General features: G+C 40.3%; 1 protein-coding gene across 6 annotated transcripts in view; it reads right to left on the bottom strand.

Moving 5' to 3' along the window:
* The window catches only part of HELZ (helicase with zinc finger), a 120,427-nt gene that overhangs the window by 53,918 nt on the left and 45,486 nt on the right, over positions 1 to 21,023 (bottom strand). For 3 of the 6 annotated variants that reach the window (XM_083727360.1, XM_083727361.1, XM_083727363.1), the window contains 5 exons: positions 17,498 to 17,765; positions 13,719 to 14,052; positions 3,804 to 3,934; positions 2,863 to 3,042; positions 2,264 to 2,365 (listed from right to left, as the gene is read on the bottom strand). In XM_083727360.1, the coding sequence (XP_083583486.1) occupies positions 2,264 to 2,365; positions 2,863 to 3,042; positions 3,804 to 3,934; positions 13,719 to 14,052; positions 17,498 to 17,765 (1,015 nt within the window). Of the gene's footprint in view, positions 1 to 2,263; positions 2,369 to 2,862; positions 3,043 to 3,803; positions 3,935 to 13,718; positions 14,053 to 17,497; positions 17,766 to 21,023 lie in introns of all 6 variants that reach the window. The other 3 variants (XM_083727358.1, XM_083727359.1, XM_083727362.1) reach the window with 1 other exon arrangement.

The following is a 21,023-nucleotide window of genomic DNA, read 5'->3' as shown; positions in this document are numbered from 1 at the left end:
TCTGCTCCTTGCTTAGTTAGTGCACTCCTTTCTACACCTGTTCTTCTGCTCATGTGCACTTTCGCCCTCCTCACCTTCTCTTGCCACTTGCATTTCTCACTTCCACCTATTTTTTTCATTGAAGGATGCACACTATATACAGAATAACTAGGTCCAATAAGGCCCACAGCCACCTTCAACTAAGATAACTGACATACCACAAGCCAGGGTATCTGATGATCACCCACAATAGAGCAGGCAAATGTTCTTATAGGAGAGCTGATTAAACCGGACCCAGAAGAATCCAGAGAACCAGTAGGTTCAAGGACTAAAACTGGGGTGACACGGATTCAAATCAATCATCCTTCCAACATGGGATTACGAACATTCAAAAGCAGCTGTCACAGACTTGGTGGATCACTGATTAACAGGGACAATTGGCTGGATATTCCAAATCCAGCAACTCCTGTGTGTTTCGAATTGAGGGGGAGCTTATTGGTCCTGAGATATGGCTAATTATGCTCTGGAGACATGGCGGGCCATGATGTGCAACAAAGGAGTCTATGATTCTCAACAAAGGGCCACACGACTTGGGTGCCTAGAAGCCTAAGTGATCAGAGAGAGTAATGGAGAACAGAACATTGAGCTAGGAGGCTTTTGGAGTTGACAGGGTGGAAGAGAAAGGAGGAACTGATTGTAACATGAGGTGGTTAGACTGATTGCAAAATGGATCTCTAGGTGTATCTCTATTAGAAAAAGCACAGTGTGGCACAAGCAGCGTACATGAAGTTTCACTGGACCGTTGGCCTATCTTGCCCAGTGCTGTTTCCTTCAAGTCTCAGGTATTTCTAGTTCTGCTACAGGAGATCACTTGAACTAGAAATGTCAGAAACTGAACCTGTGACCACCTGCATACGGAAACATGTGCTCTCCGACGGAGCTCTGGACTCTCACAGAGAGCAGGCGTGCATCAAACAGCATGAATTTGCACAAACAAATGAGCCAAACCAAATGCTAAAGAGGAAATAAAAAAAGAATCTCAAGAGTGACTAGCCAATGGGACTTCATGAAACTGCTCATCTAGCCCCCCAGTTCAGCTGAGTACGAACAAAACAGGTTTCCCCAGGGTTATCTTTAGGAATGTATGTAGATCAACATCTTGTTACAAAAATCCAATTCTAGGCGCATGTGCTCTGTTCAATCCCCATTCTTGATGCAGAGGGAGAAGATGCCAAGATTTCTTTTTCTAAAGTACTCCCCACCTATGGAGCAGTCAGAATGTCAATTTTCAGCTGTATTATCTAAACGTATCCAATTGTTTGATAAGGATCACTAAGTGGGATTCCTGCTCTTGGGAAGAGTTTAGATTTGAAGTCTCAAGACAGCTCTGCCCCCTCTACTTTCCTATGAAGTTGTAGAGGAAGATAGGCATTGTAATTCCAAGGTAGTGTCAAAGCAGGAGAGGAAAATGTGTGCCAGAAGCCTAGGGCTGTTATTAAGGTAGCAACAGGACTAGAGCAATGTTGTCATTTCAGATGAAATTTTGTCTAAATTTATATACGAAGCATTTGCTTGCAGAAAGCTTCCTTCCACGACAGACTATTGCCCTGACTACATGCAGAGGTCAATCACATTTTAATAGCAAGATTTGCAGCCTAAATGAACTTTCGGCTTAAATTAAATCTAGTCTTAAGCAAATTTCTAGGTATTCCAGATACAAATATACACAAAGTCTTCCAAGGGGTCATTTTTGACTCCACGGGAAGCAATAAAATTATCTTGTGTGATTTTTCTTCTGCTCATTCTCCTAATATCTATGACAAGTTCATTTAATACACAAACGGCTTGATACTGAACTAATTTTGTATGATGTTTAAAAAAATGTTGCTTCTTCTCTCAGCCATTTGCTCGAAATGTTGCTCTGATTTTAAAAACACCATTAACCCCCAACCAAAATCCAATTAGTACCTAATTTTCTTTAACATTACGCCTTAAAACTACACCTTAGTAGCTTTTTAGAAGACCATATCAAAATTTGTTCAGTTAGAAAAGCACATATATCCACATATGTAAAGCTTAAAAAAGGATGTCTTTATCTTTAATGGACGAAACAAAAACATGTTGTCTTTGCTCCAATTTGCATTTTAGTTACTGTATCAAAGTTAGGCAACATTGTTTTTAAATGCCAATAAACTTAAAAGCATTGAGGTTTTTCAAAACTATTTCGAATAGACACCTTTTCTTAAGATATTGTACAGATACGTAAAAAGCCTTAAAAAAATACCTGAGAGGTCTCGCCTGGGGATTGCCTGCTTCTACATATGGATGTAAATAATCCTTTATGTAGAGATCAGCAGCACTATTAGAATGGGTGCAAATGAGAATCCTGCTGGAATAAATGGTGCAAATAAAAAAGCAATGAAGAAACAGAAAATCATTCAAAAGCAGTACAAAAAAAAATAGTGGCCATCTTCCTCACACATTTCTTTCAGTGAAATTAGTCTGCAAACTTTATGGCTTAATGATGCTTCTAACTAATTTCTGTGGGAAGATTTAAACTTTCAACATAGGTTTTTCTTATAAAAAAAAACATTGTACACAATCCTAATGTAGCTTTAAAATAAAGATAGCTATTAAATTCTACACAGTGCACACCTTTCTAAATATATGGCAATGCATTTGTTCCAATTTTAATTTATTCTTCTAAGGGGAGACTACACTTTTTACTGTTGAGTTCTTTCCTGAATATATATATACATATATATACAAAACAATGATGGATGGGGTTTTTTTAAGCTGGATGGAGATTCTATACTATTAAACTTCCTCTTAAAGTTTGGCATTTGCATTCCAATTAAATATCTATATATCGGGCCACCTCACCTAGTATCCTGCTGTTGGAGTATGTGCTTGACTGCCTGAGCCAAAGTGAAGGTTTTGCCTGTCCCATAGGGACCGATGATAAGAACAGGAGGCAACTGTATTGAGAGTGGTGTTGTGATAGCCAGAACAGCCTCTTTCTGCTTTGCATTGAGCCTAGGATCCAACTGCTCATCCCACTGTCTGTACAATAGAAAGCAGACATTTAGCATCGCCAAAGCATCGTGGTTTAGAAAGAAATTACTACTCAAAGACATGCCTGAAACAAAAATTACCATATTTTTCGCTCTTTAAGACGCACATTTTTCCCCTCCAAAAATTAAGGGGAAATGTGTGTGCGTCTTATGGAGAGAATGCAGGCTCCTTGGCTTCAGCGATAGCAACACGAAGCCTCCGAAGCGCAGTGGGAGCGCTCCCGCTGCACTCCGGAGGCTTTGGGTTCCTTTTGCTGAAGGGTAGGTGCCTCTTCAGCTAAGTGGGAGGAGAAATGGAAGGGGCTCCGTTTCTCCTGCCGCTTAGCTGAAGGGGCGCTGCGCAGAGAGGGGGAGAATTTTTTTCCTTGTTCTCCCCCTCTGAAACAAGGTGTGTCCTATGGTCGGGTGCGTCCTAGAGAGCAAAAAATACGGTAAATCAACCCCACATTATTACACCGTTTACACACTCTGCTAACATTCAGGATAAATGGCAAAGGTAAGCTCCTTCTGCCGTAAGAATGCAATTCATCACAACTGACTTTTGATATTAGAGAGAACAAAGAAAGTTTCCTGTTTCTAAGGTTTCTAGGGTAAGTTTGCTTTCCTGCTTATATCACTTCATGACCTGTTCTTGCACCCTACTAAAGAGGTATTTCTAGTGTAGATGCATGTCTGAGGGACCTGCTACAAATAATGCAATATAATTTAAATATACCAGAGACTGGTATGAAACTGTTTGCATTTTAGTACCTGTTGGGGCTCCAAGGTATTGTGGGTGTCATGCCGACATCTGGAAAGAGAATACCGTTGTCCTTGATCCTGTCCAAGGCATAATGCATTTCACAGAGGGGTAAGCGGTTTAACTGAAACTGAAGTTCAACCTACGGTACATACAAAATTAATAAATGAAAAGGTATGCCAGAAAACAGGCAACTGAAATAAATAGTTTTAGACTTGGGCTAAACACAACTACTGCAATCACATATTCCAGCAAATTCACAACTCCTAATCCTACAGATTAGATCAAAACCTTTCCTAAATGCTTTTATGTAAACTTTAAAAAATGGAAAGCCCAAGAGAAACATTTTTGTTATAGTAACACAATTTGTGGTTTTGACTACTATCATGTATACATAGTTGTACAAGTGGGTTTAAAAAAAAAAAAAAAAAGCTTGGACTGTGCACTGGTAAGTGAAATACAATGTTGTCATAGAAGAACTATAGCAAAGGTCCGTAGCAAAGGTCCCCAGTCAAATTTTGGAAGGTGGCAAGGCAAGGAGTGGGGAAATGGAGAAATGGGGGTGGAAGAGAGAGAGAAAAGAGTGGCAGAAAGTGAAAAAGAAAAGGGGTGGCCTCATTGACCTTTGTCTCTGGCCCCATCCCTGACGGATTATCTTTGAGCAACGTCCACCCCTGGGTCTACAGAAAGATATACCGTGGTACCTCTGGTTACGTACTTAATTCGTTCCGGAGGTCCGTTCGTAACCTGAAACTGTTCTTAACCTGAAACACCACTTTAGCTTATGGGGCCTCCCGCTGCTGCCACGCCGCCACCGCACAATTTCTGTTCTCATCCTGAAGCAAAGTTCTTAACCCGAGGTACTATTTCTGGGTTAGCGGAGTCTGTAACCTGAAGCGTATGTAACCTGAAGCGTATGTAACCAGAGGTACCACTGTACTGACTACTGACAGGGTCAGAATATCCTTTTAAAAATAAAAAATACAAAGAACATGACACATAATACAGCATGGTCGAAAACTGCAACATAAGCCATCATATACACAACTAACCCTCAAAGGAGGATAAGTCAGCAATAAGCTGTGGAAATGCTATGAGAAGGTTGGGAACAGAGTGAATTAACCATTCACGTTCAACACCACAGACGTGATTACTGGCTGAGTGCTAACTAAAATTTATTTTCTTCTCAATTACTGTATACTCATAGCAAATAACAAAGGCCTCCAAAATATTACTAGACTTCAGAAATGTTTCAGCACAGAACATAGTGTCTTAACTAGAACCTATGTCTGAAAATGAACAATAAAATTAGTTCAAACAATTGTCTTACTAACTAAGCAAATAATGACAGACATTTTCATTGAAAAAATGGATTAATGCAGCTCAAAGCCTTGGGCGGGGAGTTAGTCATGAAAGCTAGAAATGTGCACAGTTTTAATTTAACATTTGTGCTTATGACCAAAAAAAAAAAAATTCTTCCAAATCTAAGTGCTGAAAGAAAGGTTGATTCTTATCCGAACACTACAATCTAAAATCTCTGTAATTACTGATTTCTTATTAATTGCTATACCCAATACTTCAATATACAGCAATCATACTCAAATTGTCAAAAAATAACAGTGAAAACTCTAGCCCACGTTTTAGGTACTGTTTTAGGCGACTTCCAGAGGGATGTCATTATTGTTGCAGCATGAAACAAGAGACTTGTGACATCTTAAAGGCTAGCAGATTTATTGTGGTAAAGGTTAACTTTATCAGTATTTTCCTCTGCAGGCAAACAGATTAGAGGAGATAAGAGAGAAAGTATAAAGGGAAAAAATGCAAATAGTGGAGGCCAAATGGTCATGAAATACAAGAGGTACAGTCTGACAATTTAACGCAAATAAATAAAATAAGCACAGTGGTAATTTATAAACAGCAGTAAAAGATGATAACACGTGACTTAGAAGCAGTTCTCAGACTAGTAAGGTACCATGCAAGTGGTTCCCAATATTATCTCTGCCTCCCCCCCCCCACCCAAAAAAAGAAAAGACAGAGACAGAAACTCTTTGACTAGGACCAACTTTATGAAAAAGGCTAACAGGGCCCTGGGCAGCAATTTTCATAATACAATACTGGCTATACAACACCAGCATTGAATGAAAACTGGCCGGCATTTTTCAGGTGGTCCATAGGGGCAGGGAGAGTTTGAGAACCATTAGGTAAAGGTAAAGGTACCCCTGCCCGTACGGGCCAGTCTTGACAGACTCTGGGGTTGTGCGCCCATCTCACTTAAAAGGCCAGGGGCCAGCGCTGTCCGGAGACACTTCCGGGTCACGTGGCCAGCGTGACATCGCTGCTCTGGCGAGCCAGAGCCGCACACGGAAACGCCGTTTACCTTCCCGCTGGTAAGCGGTCCCTATTTATCTACTTGCACCCGGAGGTGCTTTCGAACTGCTAGGTTGGCAGGCGCTGGGACCGAGCAGCGGGAGCGCACCCCGCTGCAGGGATTCGAACCGCTGACCTTTCGATCGGCAAGTCCTAGGCACTGAGGCTTTAACCCACAGCGCCACCTGCATCCCAGACAACCATTAAGCTAAAGCTAAATTTATTTTTGTCCCTTCTCACACCATTTCTCATCTGCATCAGGTTGCCATAGTTTTCCTTCACTGATCCTCTATTTAAGAATCAGTACTCAAGGAGATGGCAAACCAAAGAAGCACGCCCACATATAGTTTGTTGTTTATTTGTGGGATACCTCTTCTAAGTCTGAATTACAGACTTACTGAATTACAGCATTCATCAATGTCTTCTTGTTTAACCATGGAAGTATTCCCCATAACTATTAGAATGACAATAGTTAATCTATTGATTAAAGTTGAAACATAAAATATGTTAAGGGACCAATTTATTTATTTATTTATGTTAAGGGACCAATTTATTAACCCAAAAGAAATCAAGAATTGTTGTCAACCGTTAGTAAGGCTCAAATATTTGATAAATGCACTAAACCAAACATTAAAAACTACCACACAATACCGAAGCAGACTGTGAAAAGGAATAATAAAAAGGCAATGTGTGAGGTTGTCAAACCACACAATGTACTTAGCAAAAATAAAAAGAACATGCTATGCACCACAATTCCCAAGAAATATAGTCAGAGTAATAGAGTATGCAGATAAAAGCCTTGGCTTTGTTAGAAGAGAAACCCTTTTTTTCCAAAACTATTATCCTAACATTAAAAAAGAAAGAAGAAAAGTCTTTCCTTGGTTAACTACACATATACAGACACCTGCAGACAAGTACAATTTGACACCATAAAAAGGGTATGGCTGCAATTTAAAGAAACAAAAAAAAACACTTCAGCTTTATTTAATTCTTTTTTCACTTTCTGCCTGCCTCTAAATAAATACTGCCTGCCTCTAAATAAATACAAAGTTGACACAACTTCTTAACGTAGAACCAGTAAGACTTGTACAGGAAGGTCCACACAATGAGGACCAAAGGAAATATATGTAAGAAGCCACATTTGCCCACCTCCAGTTGCCCATCCCTACTGTAAAACATAATGCTCATTGAAATATGTTGGTGTCTAATAAAATGGAAGAATGCTATGAAGAAGTTAAGCATCACAATAACTTGTAAGAGAAAACTGACTTGACACGATAAATGGCCCATCTAATTTTGTATTCCAGTAGCATTTCCTGATATAGTCAATTAGTGGTCTTGATTATTGTTTTTAGAAAATAAACACAACCCAAGTGCCCAGTGGCATAATCAGCATTTAGGCTAATTATGCACCTTAAATGAAAACATTATGATTCTTGCATAATTTTTCGGCAGACTGATTGGAACGTGACATTGGTGATATCTATTAGTGAGAATGAATTTATTTCCATCTGCACTTGTGGCCTTCATTTGAAATTATTTCAACTAGACAGCCAACGTCAGCCACTTTACACCTACAGAAGCTATATGATGAAGAAAACATTTAATTCAGTTGACTGAGACTAATTATTTAATGGTTAACCACAGGATGTATTAAATTAAAGCCATCAAATGGAACTATCCTTGCCAGGAAAACATAAAATGGCACAAGGTTTTGACTTCAACCAATGTCAGACTGACAGTAAAATGTACAGATAGCTGTTGTTGTTTAGTTGTTTAGTCGTGTCCGACTCTTCGTGACCCCATGGACCAGAGAACGCCAGGCACCTCTGTCCTCCACTGCCTCCCGCAGTTTGGTCAAACTCATGCTGGTAACCTCGAAAACACTATCCAACCATCTCGTCCTCTGCCGTCCCCTTCTCCTTGTGCCCTCCATCTTTCCCAGCATCAGGGTCTTCTCCAGGGAGTCTTCTCTTCTCATGAGGTGGCCAAAGTACTGGAGCCTCAGCTTCACAATCTGTCCTTCCAGTGAGCACTCAGGGTTGATTTCCTTCAGTATGGAGAGGTTTGATCTTCTTGCAGTCCATGGGACTCTCAAGAGTCTCCTCCAGCACCATAATTCATGGAATCACTGCCTTGCCGTGGCGAAGGGGCTTGAAGAACTCAGAGAAGCTATGAACTATGCCGAGCAGGGCACCCAAGATGAACAGGTCATAGTGGAGAGTTTTGACCAAACGTGATCCACCTGGAGGAGGAACCGGCAAGCCACTCCAGTATCCCTGCCAAGAAAACTCCATGGACAAAGACAACAGATAGCTGAACGTTTATCATATTCCCAGTGCTTATCTGCATATAGTATCAGCACTCGGTAGTTCTATGAAAGATTGGTTATTTTAGATAAATTGTCAAATCTAATTTTACACCAAAGGTGAATAGTGTCGTTCAGCAACATCTGGAGGGCCACATAAGTCACATCCACCCTGACCACTGGCCATGCTCACTGAGGATGATGGGAGTTGTCATTCAACACCATCTAGAGGGGGACAGGACCATAAAGAAGGCTGATCGCTGAAGAATTGATGCTTTTGAATTATGGTGCTGGAGGAGACTCTTGAGAGTCCCATGGACTGCAAGAAGAACAAACCTATCCATTCTTAAGGAAATCAGCCCTGAGTGCTAACTGGAAGGACAGGTCCTGAAGCTGAGGCTCCAATACTTTAGCCACCTCATGAGAAGAGAAGACTCCCTGGAAAAGACCCTGATGCTAGGAAAGATGGAGGGCACAAGGAGAAGGGGACGACAGAGGACGAGATGGTTGGATAGTGTTCTCGAAACTACCAGCATGAGTTTGACCAAACTGTAGGAGGCAGTGGAAGACAGGAGTGCCTGACGTGCTCTGGTCCATGGGGTCACGAAGAGTCAGACACGACTAAACAACAACAACAAGAGGGGGACATTTAACAACTCCTGTTTTACACAGACTGCATTTCTATCTTCTATGCATTCTCTAGTTTATCATTACCATCTAAACAAATAGTTTTTGTTTTAGAAGAACTATGCTATCCCAAATGAGTGAACTGGTTAATATATGAAGCATTGGTAAATAGTTTATACTGAAACACGTATCACGGACCGCAGTCCCTAAGGAAGCAACTTTATTGATATTTTTTATACATCACCTACTTATTTATTTAATCAATTTTGTTTTCTAGCACATACCCCCAAAAGAATCCTGGCGAGGTTTTACAGAAAGTTTGAAAACAAGCAGATAAATAAATAGGATATACCAATTAGTTTTAAACAGTCGTCAGAATGATAAAGCAGTGAAAGCCAAAGTGCAGACAATTTAAAAAATCATCTACCCTACTTTCCCAAGTTTAATATTTCACTAATTTCTGAAAGTTGAGGACAGAGAAGGGATGGGGGAAAGAACATAAACGGAAGAAGTTATAAAGAGAGGTAATATATCTGCTTCTCATTTCCATGAATTCAATGGATGGAGCAAGACTTCTTCTACTGATCATAGAGGTACAGACAAGATGAGTTCCTGTGAGGTTCACATTCCCTCTGTTTTTCTTCCATTAGAGATCAACCTCCAGGACAACCAATGCTATTTTTGTTCTAGAAACAGCCATGAAGCCAGGCTCGTTTGACTCTAGATAATTAGTTTAATCCAGCGGCTTCTTCAGTTGCATATCTATTAGTCACTTGATCATCTTGATCAAAAAAGTACTGATTATTCAGATCCAATGGATCTAAAAGTAGCTATTTTCAGTAAAGGTCTGGCAATTGCATTCTTCAAATTCTTTCCTTAAGAGAGGCAATGCTCTCACCTTCAACCAAATTAGCTAGTTGAGCAAAGTTGATTACAAAGCGATAAGTGGAGATGTGGATACTTGCAAGAACTCTTCAACTCTAAGTTGAAATCAACTAGAATGGTTCAGTGATGGAGGCTGTCGACACCTCCTGTATCAGAACAACACTTAATGTGGTGTCCAAAATGCAGCAGATGCATAGCAATTTTGTCACAGTGAGCTACCATACGTTAAATTTTATTATCATGGTCAGGTTGAATGCAATATGGTTGGACAGAAAGATGCATATGCCAATGAGGTGAGGCAAGATCTCTTTGCCACCATCAAAGGCACGCTACTTCAAATGTTTCTTAAAATTTCGGCCGCTATCACTCAAACCTTTGCTCCTGATACTTCCATCACCTGTAGCTCCCTGCAACACTGTAGTATTAATACATGTAGCACAATGCAGAAGGCGTATTAGTTACTGATTAAACTGTTCTGTGTCAATTCTGTATTCCAATCATCCACTGGAGCTGTATTCATATGATGGTCTTAACTCAAACAATGAAGTAGCTCAGATCCAATTTTTCCATGAGTGCTATGGTGCAAGTATATCCACCGACTTTTCTGTCTCTGATTCCTAACCAATGCTTCCCATCTGCACTAGTGGGTATTACTTGATGGGATGAAAATGTGGCATATGCATGTCCCTCCCCCACCTCAATTATTACATACCCACCCACCTCCTTTACCATTTTTCCCCCCAACTGGGCATGTGTGTAGATGTGTCTTTACTACATTTTTAAGGTGGCACTGTGGTCTAAACCACTGAGCTGTTTGGGCTTGCCAATTGGAAGGTCAGCGGTTCGAATCCGTGCAACGGGGTGAGCTCCCATTGATCTGCCCCAGCTTCTGCCAACCTAGCAGTTCGAAAGCACACCAGTGCAAGCGGATAAATAGGTACTGCTGTGGCAGGAAGGTAAATGGCTTTTCCATGCACTCTGGCACTTGTCACGGGGTCCCATTGCACTAGAAGCAGTTTAGTCATGCTGGGCTGGTCACATGACTGGGAAAGCTGTCTGCGGACAAACGCCGGCTTCCTCAGCCTGAAAAGCGAGATGAGCGCCGCACCCTATAGTTGCCTTTGACTGAACTTAAGCATCCAAGGGTCCTATACCTTTTACTTTTTTTACTACTTTTTAAAAGATGTTACCAGCATATTTCATTTATTTCACAAAATGAAGCATTTTGTATTTCACACCTTGGGGGAAGCTGCAAAAAAGATTCTCCCCTCCTACCCACTCAAATACACAGCAGTCAACTTTCTGGTAGATTTCACATCGTTCAGACAGTGCTGTGTGCTCCTGTGATTCTTCCTTCCTTTTGTTTCCTTAGGTTAGCCCTTCCCCTGGTTACCTCCACATCCCATCTCCCTTCACTCACCAATTCATGTTGACATATTTTAGATAGTGATTCCTGTTTATATTTGATTTAAATTTATTATGGAGATTCAGACAATATTGCTCTTGCACAAATCCTCCGTATTAAAGATTAAGATAAAAGGCAAATGTGCCTCACAAATTTAAAATTTTACAAAATAAACCTACGCGGAGGACTACCAAAAAAATTGGCACACAAGCAGTTTCAAATCCACATTAAAATTCCATGTGAATGAGCCCTAGGAATTCCAACACAATATCCAGCTTGATCACGTGAATCCATTAATAAATATTCATTTGTATAGGCTGCATCCGTCAGTTTCACTCACATGATAGTAAGGCTGCAGTCAGTGGTACAGGGAGGGAAGCCATTTTCACCAATTCACTTCCCCCTAAATCTGCTCGAGGGCTGAAAGACCCTCCAGAGAAAGTAGAGAACCAGAGAGCAGCAGAAGTGAGGGGAAATGGCTTCTTTCCCCTTTCTGCGGATACAAGTCTTACCATCAGCTGTGATGGCACTGGCTACAACCCCAGGTCCGCACCTATCCTGTTCTCAATCTCTCCATTCTGATATATCTATAGACTGAAGCCCCCCAAGATGAATCTTCACTTTATTTATTTTTTAAAAGGTCTCAATTTATGATCTCATAAAAGGAGTTTTGTGGGCAAGTGAAAGTCGAAACTGCTTAGAACCAGGGGCTATGCTATAAAGCACCAGGGGCTCCAACTAATTTGCAGTCTCAATTTTATGTCATTTATATGATGAGCATAAAATTGGCCCCGTCAGAAGCAAAGCTGAAAGACACGGGTGTGATACAGAGCAAACATTTAGGATAGAAAAGTAGTGATTATTTTGAGATGTGAGCGTGAGATAACCACAGGCAAAGTGTGTGTCCACAATTCTTCAGTGTGAGTGACGCGTCCTGCAGCTGTGACAAGGGAAGCTATTTCGCAAAAGAACCGCACCACTGGCAACAGGTGACTGGAGTCTATCGGACTATGCTCTCTATTTTTGTCATGAGCAAAGCTGTCACACCACCATCCACCATCATTGCACAATAATGTCCACCTTCTGAGGTGGGGTGGAAGTTAGGATGCAATAATTAGGAGGATAATGGTGAATGCTCCCTTTAGTTAGGTTGTGATAAATGCCCTCCAGTGAACTCACCCTTAGCATAGAAGAGGCTGTTAGACACATTGGTTAGAGCAGTTTCAATCAGTGGAGATGACTGAAGCCAGATTTGTGGGGGTCAAAAAGAGTTGGTGAGGATAGGTCACAGCCACAGGAACAGACAGCATGTTTAGTGATTTGGGAAATAAAAAGGAAAGAGGGAAACAGAAAGAGTTTGGCTTTAAAAAGAGCCCAGAATACATGCTACTTCACAGATGTATATCTACAAACAACGTAGCCGGTGGCTCCACAGTCCATAAGCATTCTTCTATGAGCATTATGAATTCAAAGGGAATAAACAAAACAAAAAAAATCCTCTGCCTTTGTTGACAAGTACTGATGCTGAAACCTTGAGGAAACAGAAGCGCCCAACACATCAATTTTAGAGTAAGAAATTTAGATTCATTTAGAATTAAAAGTAAATAAAATGCACAATTTAGACCTTTTTTAAAAAAACAACAACACTGCACTGTGTTCAATTTAAAAAATCATGCATAAATACTAAATGAATTTTTTAGATTATTCCCAGCATAATAAGATAATTTCAAAATTCCTATTTCTGCCAGTCCTATCCCAATGAACTGCTGAAGATGAAACACTGTAATGGCTGGCACCAGCAGTGTTGTTGCAAAATCTTATCCCGGCTAGGCATAATACAGCTTTCCAGATGGGCCCACAACCAGGTGTTTCAGCTGAAGTTGGAAGAGAGGTGTTCCAAGCCCTCGTGGCTTTCATGTTGGCAGTTCTGCCTTGCTCTCTATTCCTGGCCATGGAAACTGCAGGCATGGCTTTCAAAGGTGCCCTTCCTGTTTACACTGAACTGCACCACGTGTAGTCAAGGAAAATGGATCCTGTATCCCATTCTGCAATGCTTAATTGTACCAGTAGAAGAATCATAGAGTAGGATCCTACATATTTCTGCCCCCAGTGCATAGAATAAGCCCTATGGAGAGTGACCATAGCAATGAAATTCCTTTGTTGTGTCACAAACTCCTGGTGCAAAATTAGACAAGGCACTTACTTGCTCCTCAGTTACGCTTATAAATTAGTATCGGAGTCAGGTATGTTATGGCTGAGGTTGCTGAGATACCTACAGTATTGAAAGGCAAATGGAGCTGAAAGAATACATCAGAAATTTCCCATCACACATACCTGCATTTCACAATCTGCTCGAAGATTAAGTTCTTCACAGCATTCCCTGGATATTCTCAAAAATATATACTCCTTTGTTTTTTCTTCAATAGCTGCTTCATACACCTTTTCTTTGGTTCCTTGGGTCAGTATTGACTTCTCTTTAGTGACTGGCAATAAATAAACAGCATTGACTTTGGTCATCACCAGTCGTCCTGCCAAAGTGTCTTCAGAAAGTGTTTCAGTGAGTTTAAATCGTCCAAAAAGCTGTCCATTTTGGGCATACTTTGCACCTCCAGAAACACCGGTGAGCATGAAGTTTGCTACAATCTGCAATTGCACTTTTATGTTGAACCTAAACCAGAAAGCGTACAGTTAGTTCTGGGGGTGAAATGGTACCCAGCAGAGAAAACAAAAGGAAAACTGAAGGCCAAACCAGGGCTGAAGTGGAAGGTCCATGTTCAGGATCTCCAAGAAGTTTTAAAAGATGTTAAATGGGTGTGGAATGCTGACAGGGGCTGTGACACTGAAGAGTGACAGGCAATAGCTCCCCGCAACTCTTTCCTACAGGCTATTTTCCCGATTGAAAGCATATATATCCGAGAAGGGCTACCCCCAAGATGCTCCAATGCATGAGGTGTGCAACAAAATGATGCCTCCCTCATTCCATGTACAGTGGTCCCTTGGTTCTCAAGTGCCTTGGTACTCAAACAACTTGAAACCCAAACACTGCAAACCCGGAAGTAAGTGTTCTGGTTTGTGAACTTTTTTCAGAAGCCGAACATGCTACGTTTTGAATGTTACACTTCCAATTTGAGTGCCACACTTCCATTTTGAGTGTTACGCTGAGGTCGGTCTGTTTTTGCTATTTATTTTGCATTTTTGTGGCTCTTGTTTTTGTGACTATGTGGAACCAGTTCAGCTACTGATTGACAGTGTGACTGCGATACATTGTTTACTGCTTTCATTTTATGGATCAATGGTTTCGTTAGATAGTAAAATTCACATTAAATTGCTATTTTAGGAGTTGTTTTTAAAAGTCTGGCACGGATTAATCCATTTTGCATTACTTTCTATGGGAAAGCGTGCCTTGGTTTCGGAACGCTTTGGTTTTGAAACAGACTTGCAGAACGGATTAAGTTTGAGAACCGAGGTACAAAAGCCAACCAGGCTGGCAGATGAATCTAACAACTGTTGGCCAGTCTTAATATTAGGCAGAGTAAAGTGTGTTTGGGGATGGACAGAAGCAGCAAGACACTGGACGGCAGACAAAGCCCCACCCAATCTGCTATTAACCCGTGGAGAAAACTTACTAGGTACAAATATGTACCTGTAAGCTGTCCTTTAGAATACAGTGGAACCTCGGTTCTCGAACGTCTCCGTTAATGAACGTTTCGGAACCCAAATGCTGAAATCCCAGAAGTAACTGCTTAGGTTTTCGAATGATTTTTGGAAGCTGAACATGCTAAACGGCTTTCATTTTGAGTTTCGTAATTGAATTGAGGCTTCCACTTTCAGTTTTCAGTTTTCAAGACGTTTCAGAAGTCGAACGGTATTCTGGAACAGATTACATTCGAAAACTGAGGTTCCACTGTACAATACAACTCAGGAATGCTATAAATAAGAACAGGAAAATAGCAGAGGATACATTGTTTTTAGAGCCCTTAGATTTGTCTGCCTGAGTGAATGAAGCATGCTATATAAGCTATAAACATATAATTTTGGCATTTTCAGAACAGTGGGTGCTCCCTCTTCATAGATAATTTTTAAATACAGTGATCAACTAGGGAAGGGAAACAAGGGAGTGAATATTGGAAACTGAGCACACTGGAGCTGAAACTAAATGGCACCACCTTGTTAAACAAAATACACAATTGGTTTACAATAATTCCAATACTGTATCCATCAGTGGCTCCAACTATACTGCATAAATATGTCTTAGATTAAGCCAGTTGAGGACTGTATCCAACAGTCATACCATTCACACAAGAGCTTCTGGGTGACAGAAGTTCTGGGCAACAGAGCTTCCTCTCCCTCTCCTTTTTCTGTGGACCCTCCTGAAAAGAAATTTTCCAGAGTTGGGGTGAAACCCAGAACAGATTGGGAGGGTGCAAGGAGTTAAGTTCTGTTGCATAAGCAGAAGTCCTTGAACAAATGGGACTACTTCACTGGATGCAAACCTTAGCTTCTCTCCCAAATATTTGATCAGAAACCCTCTACATTCTGTATTACTCATATATTTTGAATCATTTGGTTGAATTTTAGAGTAGCTGCTTTCACTCTAACACTTAAGGGTCTGTTGTTCAACTACTCAGAAATGCAATCCTAACTGGCATACTTTCATGCCTGCTCATAAAATCACATTAACAAAAAAACAGAACAATTAATTCTGAGGCCTTTCATCATATAAATTTAAGCTCAATATAATTTATTCTTTACTGAGATATAATCCGCAGATAGTGAGAGGAAGAAATGGCCTCTGTGTTCCTTAAAATATTTGGCTTGCGTCTTGTGTGAACTGTGATAAAATGTTTTTTCTAGATGCTAGAAAAAATGTACAGTGAGCACAAGTCAGTAACTGAGTCAGTGAAGCAAATTAGGGAGAAGCTCCAGCACAGCACATCTGAGAGAATGCAGTGGTTACATTTTTAATCATGCAGCTAGCGAGACGGTAAAAAAAAACTTTCTCCATTTATTTGGATAGGTTATCGTTCTAACATAATGCTCTGTGCAATAATACTGGAATTTCCCCCCACAACTTAATTGTATTTAGGCATTGGAACATAAATAGTACCAGTGGCCATTAAAATGCATAATGAATGAGAACTCATCGTCTTGGAGCCCATACTAAGTGACTGATTAACCAGATTGACTTCATGTGAAGATTCCCATTCATGAATGATCTTTGGAAGTATGTCATTCTGACTGAACAGGCTAATCAAAATGTTCCCTAAGCAAGTCCAATGCATTATAATACACACAGAGAGACAGAAGTGTGACTGTAGTTCTGAATCCCATTTTTCCATGTAAAAGAAATCAAAGAAAATGCCATGTTAATGTGTCGTATTTGATAAGATATAGGGACACAGGTGGTGCTGTGGTCTAAACCACTGAGCCTTTCGGGCTTGCTGATCGGAAGGTAGGCAGTTCAAATCTGAATGACGGAATGAGCTCCTGTTGCTCTGCCCCAGCTTCTGCCAACCTAGCAGCTCGAAAGCATACCAGTGCAAGTAGATAAATAGGTACGGCTGCAGTGGGAAGGTAAATGGTGTTTCCGTGCACTCTGGTTTCTGTCACAGTGTTCCATTGTGCCAGAAACTGTTTAGTCATGCTGGCCCCATGACCCGGAAAGCTGTCTGTGGACAAATGCCGGCTCCTTCGGCCTAAAGCGAGATGAGCACTGCACCCCATAGACTGGACTTAACTGTCCAGGGGTCCTTTACCATTTACCTTTATTTCATAAGATAATGATATATATATATTTAATGGCACCATTTGATCTTCCAGAAAGCTCAATGCACTGCTCAGATACTTGGAGTCATGTAGCAGGTGTGGGGGTTGGAAAAGTTTACTCAATGAGGATAACCTACCTCCAAAAAAGATCTTAAACATATTTTTTCATATGAAGCCATCATACAGCCAATAGCTGTATCATAAAATGCAATTCTCTTGACTATGGGAGAATTTCCCCAAGCTGCAGTACTCAATGGTTAGCAGGCGTAAGAAAGCAATGATCTGTAATGTCAAAATAAAGTAGCAGTATTGATCAATTGACAAGTTTTAGTAGAAACATTACTTACTTGCTGACTTCTTTATATTGTGCTATTTCTTCAATATAAAGGAGATCATGCAATCGTGACTGATAGTTACTCTTGGTCAATGATTTATCCAAGACAGACTGTGTAAATAACTGGTCAGCAGACAGAGGAATTTGGTATCTAATCAGAAGGCTCTTATCCAATTCAGTAGTATCATTTGGCTCAAATTCTACAATAGTCTTAGAAGTGGAATCCCAACGTTTGGCTGTAGTTAGTAATTGTTGTCGTGCATTCATCCGGTATTCAAGATCTAGATGCAGAGGGATAAATTGAGAAAGATAATAACTGGATACTTTAGTCTCACATAAATGGGTAAATGGGTACTATTATGAAGTTTGTAACACCTCATGAATATGTCGCAAAAACATACACATGCAAGATGAGAGAGACAACATACATGATTTATGCTAGATGCCTAAGTGACATGATTTGTCCCTTCAAGAAAATTTCACAGCTAGTAAAACTGCTTGTACCCACTGGTAACATCATTTGCATCTTAGACATGGTAGTGGGTGCTCTTTGTTTATTAAAGGAGAATACGACTAATATAGAAGATACATTCTTTAAAATGAGCTTTCAAAAGTAAAGATATTCAGAAAAGTTCAGCCAGCACCAGAGGAGTAGCAGAAAATTTAGGTCTGTAAGCTGTATGTATGTACCCATTTCTGCTTTGTTAATCTCTTACCCCTTCCTTAAGAAAAAAGTAAATACCACTCCATTGTCACAGGCAAGGAAGACTGCAATATGCCTATTTTGTGGTCTTTTTATATATCCCTATGCTTTTGTGCTGTAGTTGTTGCTCCTTGATCTGTTTTAACTAGTATTGAGAATTCTTGCCAGCTGAAATTAAGATGGACAGGGAACTTTTAGAAGATAAATTGATTCAACCTTGGGGGGAAATTGTGGGTTACATTTTCTGTTTGAGGATTTGTTTTGTTTGTTTGTTTAAAGACAGTAAAGGCAAACATACACAGTTTACTGGCATGATGGCTCTGGTTAGGCACCTTTTTACATGAAGATCAAATAACATTTCCTAAAAGACCACAGTGATTCACTCTGAAAACAATTTAATTCACATTGAATAGTTATTTGCATTGCAACAACTATACAGCGTATTCAGTCTTCCTGCTTTGGGCTGTAAGTATTCAGATAATCTAGAAAGAGCAATTCATGAACTATGGCATTTGCTTCACATCTTTGCTCCAGTGATGCTGGAGATTTAAATCCATTGTACATAAATAAAGAACAGGATGAGCAAGAAAACACCTGCAGCTCTAGCCAACCCAGATTCAGAATACACAAAGGTTTCACTTAGCTGAATAATTAGTGCTGCTCATCACAATGATTTTAAAGGCCATGCCTCAGTGCAAGTCAAGGGTAGTTTGACATGCCACAATTCATGGTACATAAGCCATGAATAAGATGGCAAAAATGAAGGAAGCAAGAACAAAACATTGTGCTCTAAACAGAGAGGAAAGAGAGCAATATTCAAAAACTGAAACAAAATCAAGCATACAATCAACATTGTGTGCAGCTTTTATTTTCCTTCAGCATTCTGCAGGAAACTATTTCCATTGTGAAACTAGCCAGCTCTGAAGCTCTGGAAGAATGTAAAATTAACAAGTTATCCTGAAAAACATACCAGACTAGATCTGTAAAACAAGGATTGATGGTTCGTTTCTCCTCCCCTTCATGTTTCAACTCAACTCAAATAACTCAAATTGGAATTTACAACTAAGCAAACTACTTGGGAGGTGGAGACTTAAATATTCCTGTTGCCTGGATTCAAAATACAGTAAGGAAGTGATGATCTCATTCATCCACAACATGGAAAGAACATATTCTTCAGTTATCTGTCTCCAACTTAAGAAAATGAGTTTTGCTCTGGGATTTTCTGCATAATATCTTGGTCTTATCTAGGCAGCGACACTACCATATTTTGGAGCAGAAAAGAGATGGGAAAAATAATTAAGATGGTATGATATGGACAGGAAGATAGACATATACAGTAAAGGTAAAAAAGGCAGGATAACAATTTAATATCAGTTCCAAGCAAACAGCTCCCATATCTGGAAAACATTTGCTGCAGCATCCTAACGTCTTTGAAATACGCATCAGAGAAAGAAGGTTAGAAATCTCTGAGCCACTCTGTAACATAAACACTCGTTATTTAAATATATCCGGGATCAGCATGATCCTCTAAAAATTGAGCTGCTGGAGCTCTAAGAAAGGCAATATGGTTACCTATAAAGAAATTTATAAGGAGAAGAAAATGTTCCCAAGCAAAGAAGGCTAGCAGTGCAATCCTAACAATGTCTACTCAGAACTCCTACCAAATTCACTGGGGCTTACTCTGGTTGAGTTAGAATTGCAGTGTAACACACTACCAAACATCCATGATTAAAACTGATTGATTTTAAGCACTTGGTTGTTTTCAAATGTCACAAAAAAATGGGTCCGGTTCCAACAAGAAATGTCATCAGCTTCAATGAGATCCTACTTCTGAAAATGCATAGGCCAATCCTAGGGTGCCTGCAAAGGGTTGTAGCTTCATCAGTCCAAAATAGTCAGCATTCTTCATCTACCTCTCTTTTCCTAGTCTACAGTCACTGATAAGAGCGAGGTTTGTGGATGGGATCCATGTGCGTGTGACACCCTGCCTGTGTCCTGTGGGGCAATGTCTACCAGCGGTTCTCAACCTGTGAGTCCCCAGATATTGTTGGACTACAACTCCCATCATCCCTGAACTCTGGCCTTGCTAGCTAGGGGTGATGGGAGTTGTAGGCCAAAAACATCTGGGGACCCACAGGTTGAGAAAGGCTGGGACTCTAGACAATAAGCTATGATATGAACATAGATTTGAGTTAGTAAATGCTAAATGCATGTACGCAAAAAAGGGAGAAGAATGTGCCTAATCCAGTTAACATGAAAAGAACTGCAACTAATGTTGTCATTGCTTCATTCTGACCTTGCCATGCAATTCCTTTGTCCACGAATGATTCATGCAAGACCTTGTACAGCACACCACTATCTGGAACTGTTGCTGCAGTACAGCACCTTGACTGAGAGAACTACACTGGCACAATGATCCTAGCATTTGATCCTGTCAGTCTTTCTTTTGCTAGATCTATATCACTGTTCACACTAGATTTTTTTTTTCCCTGCCTGCATCTCTTGCCTGGTATTTGTTTTTTTAGATCTCTGTCAATAACAAACTCCCCCACCTTTACTGGTAGTTTTTTTTACTAAGCAGCAGACAGATACCTCTTTTCATCTTTCCTCATAAATCAAACAAATTCAGTCCCCACTCACTTTTTCCTTTTTCCTATACACATGAAAAATTGTTGACATCCTTTCTAAGGAAGAATATGAAACCCTGCTTTGCCATTTGCAACCAAGGCGCACACAGACCCATATTATACGAAGAACGCTATAGTCATGGCAACATGCAGTTCAGCCGTAACGTGGCATGTGAAACTAATAATGACTTCTCTATTTTTTGCTATTT

Source organism: Podarcis gaigeae (assembly GCF_964106915.1).
Source record: "Podarcis gaigeae genome assembly, chromosome: 2".
NCBI classification, from domain to species: Eukaryota; Metazoa; Chordata; class Lepidosauria; order Squamata; family Lacertidae; genus Podarcis; species Podarcis gaigeae.
Note: the sequence above shows the minus strand (reverse complement) of the source record. Positions and strands in the feature narration are given on the sequence as shown.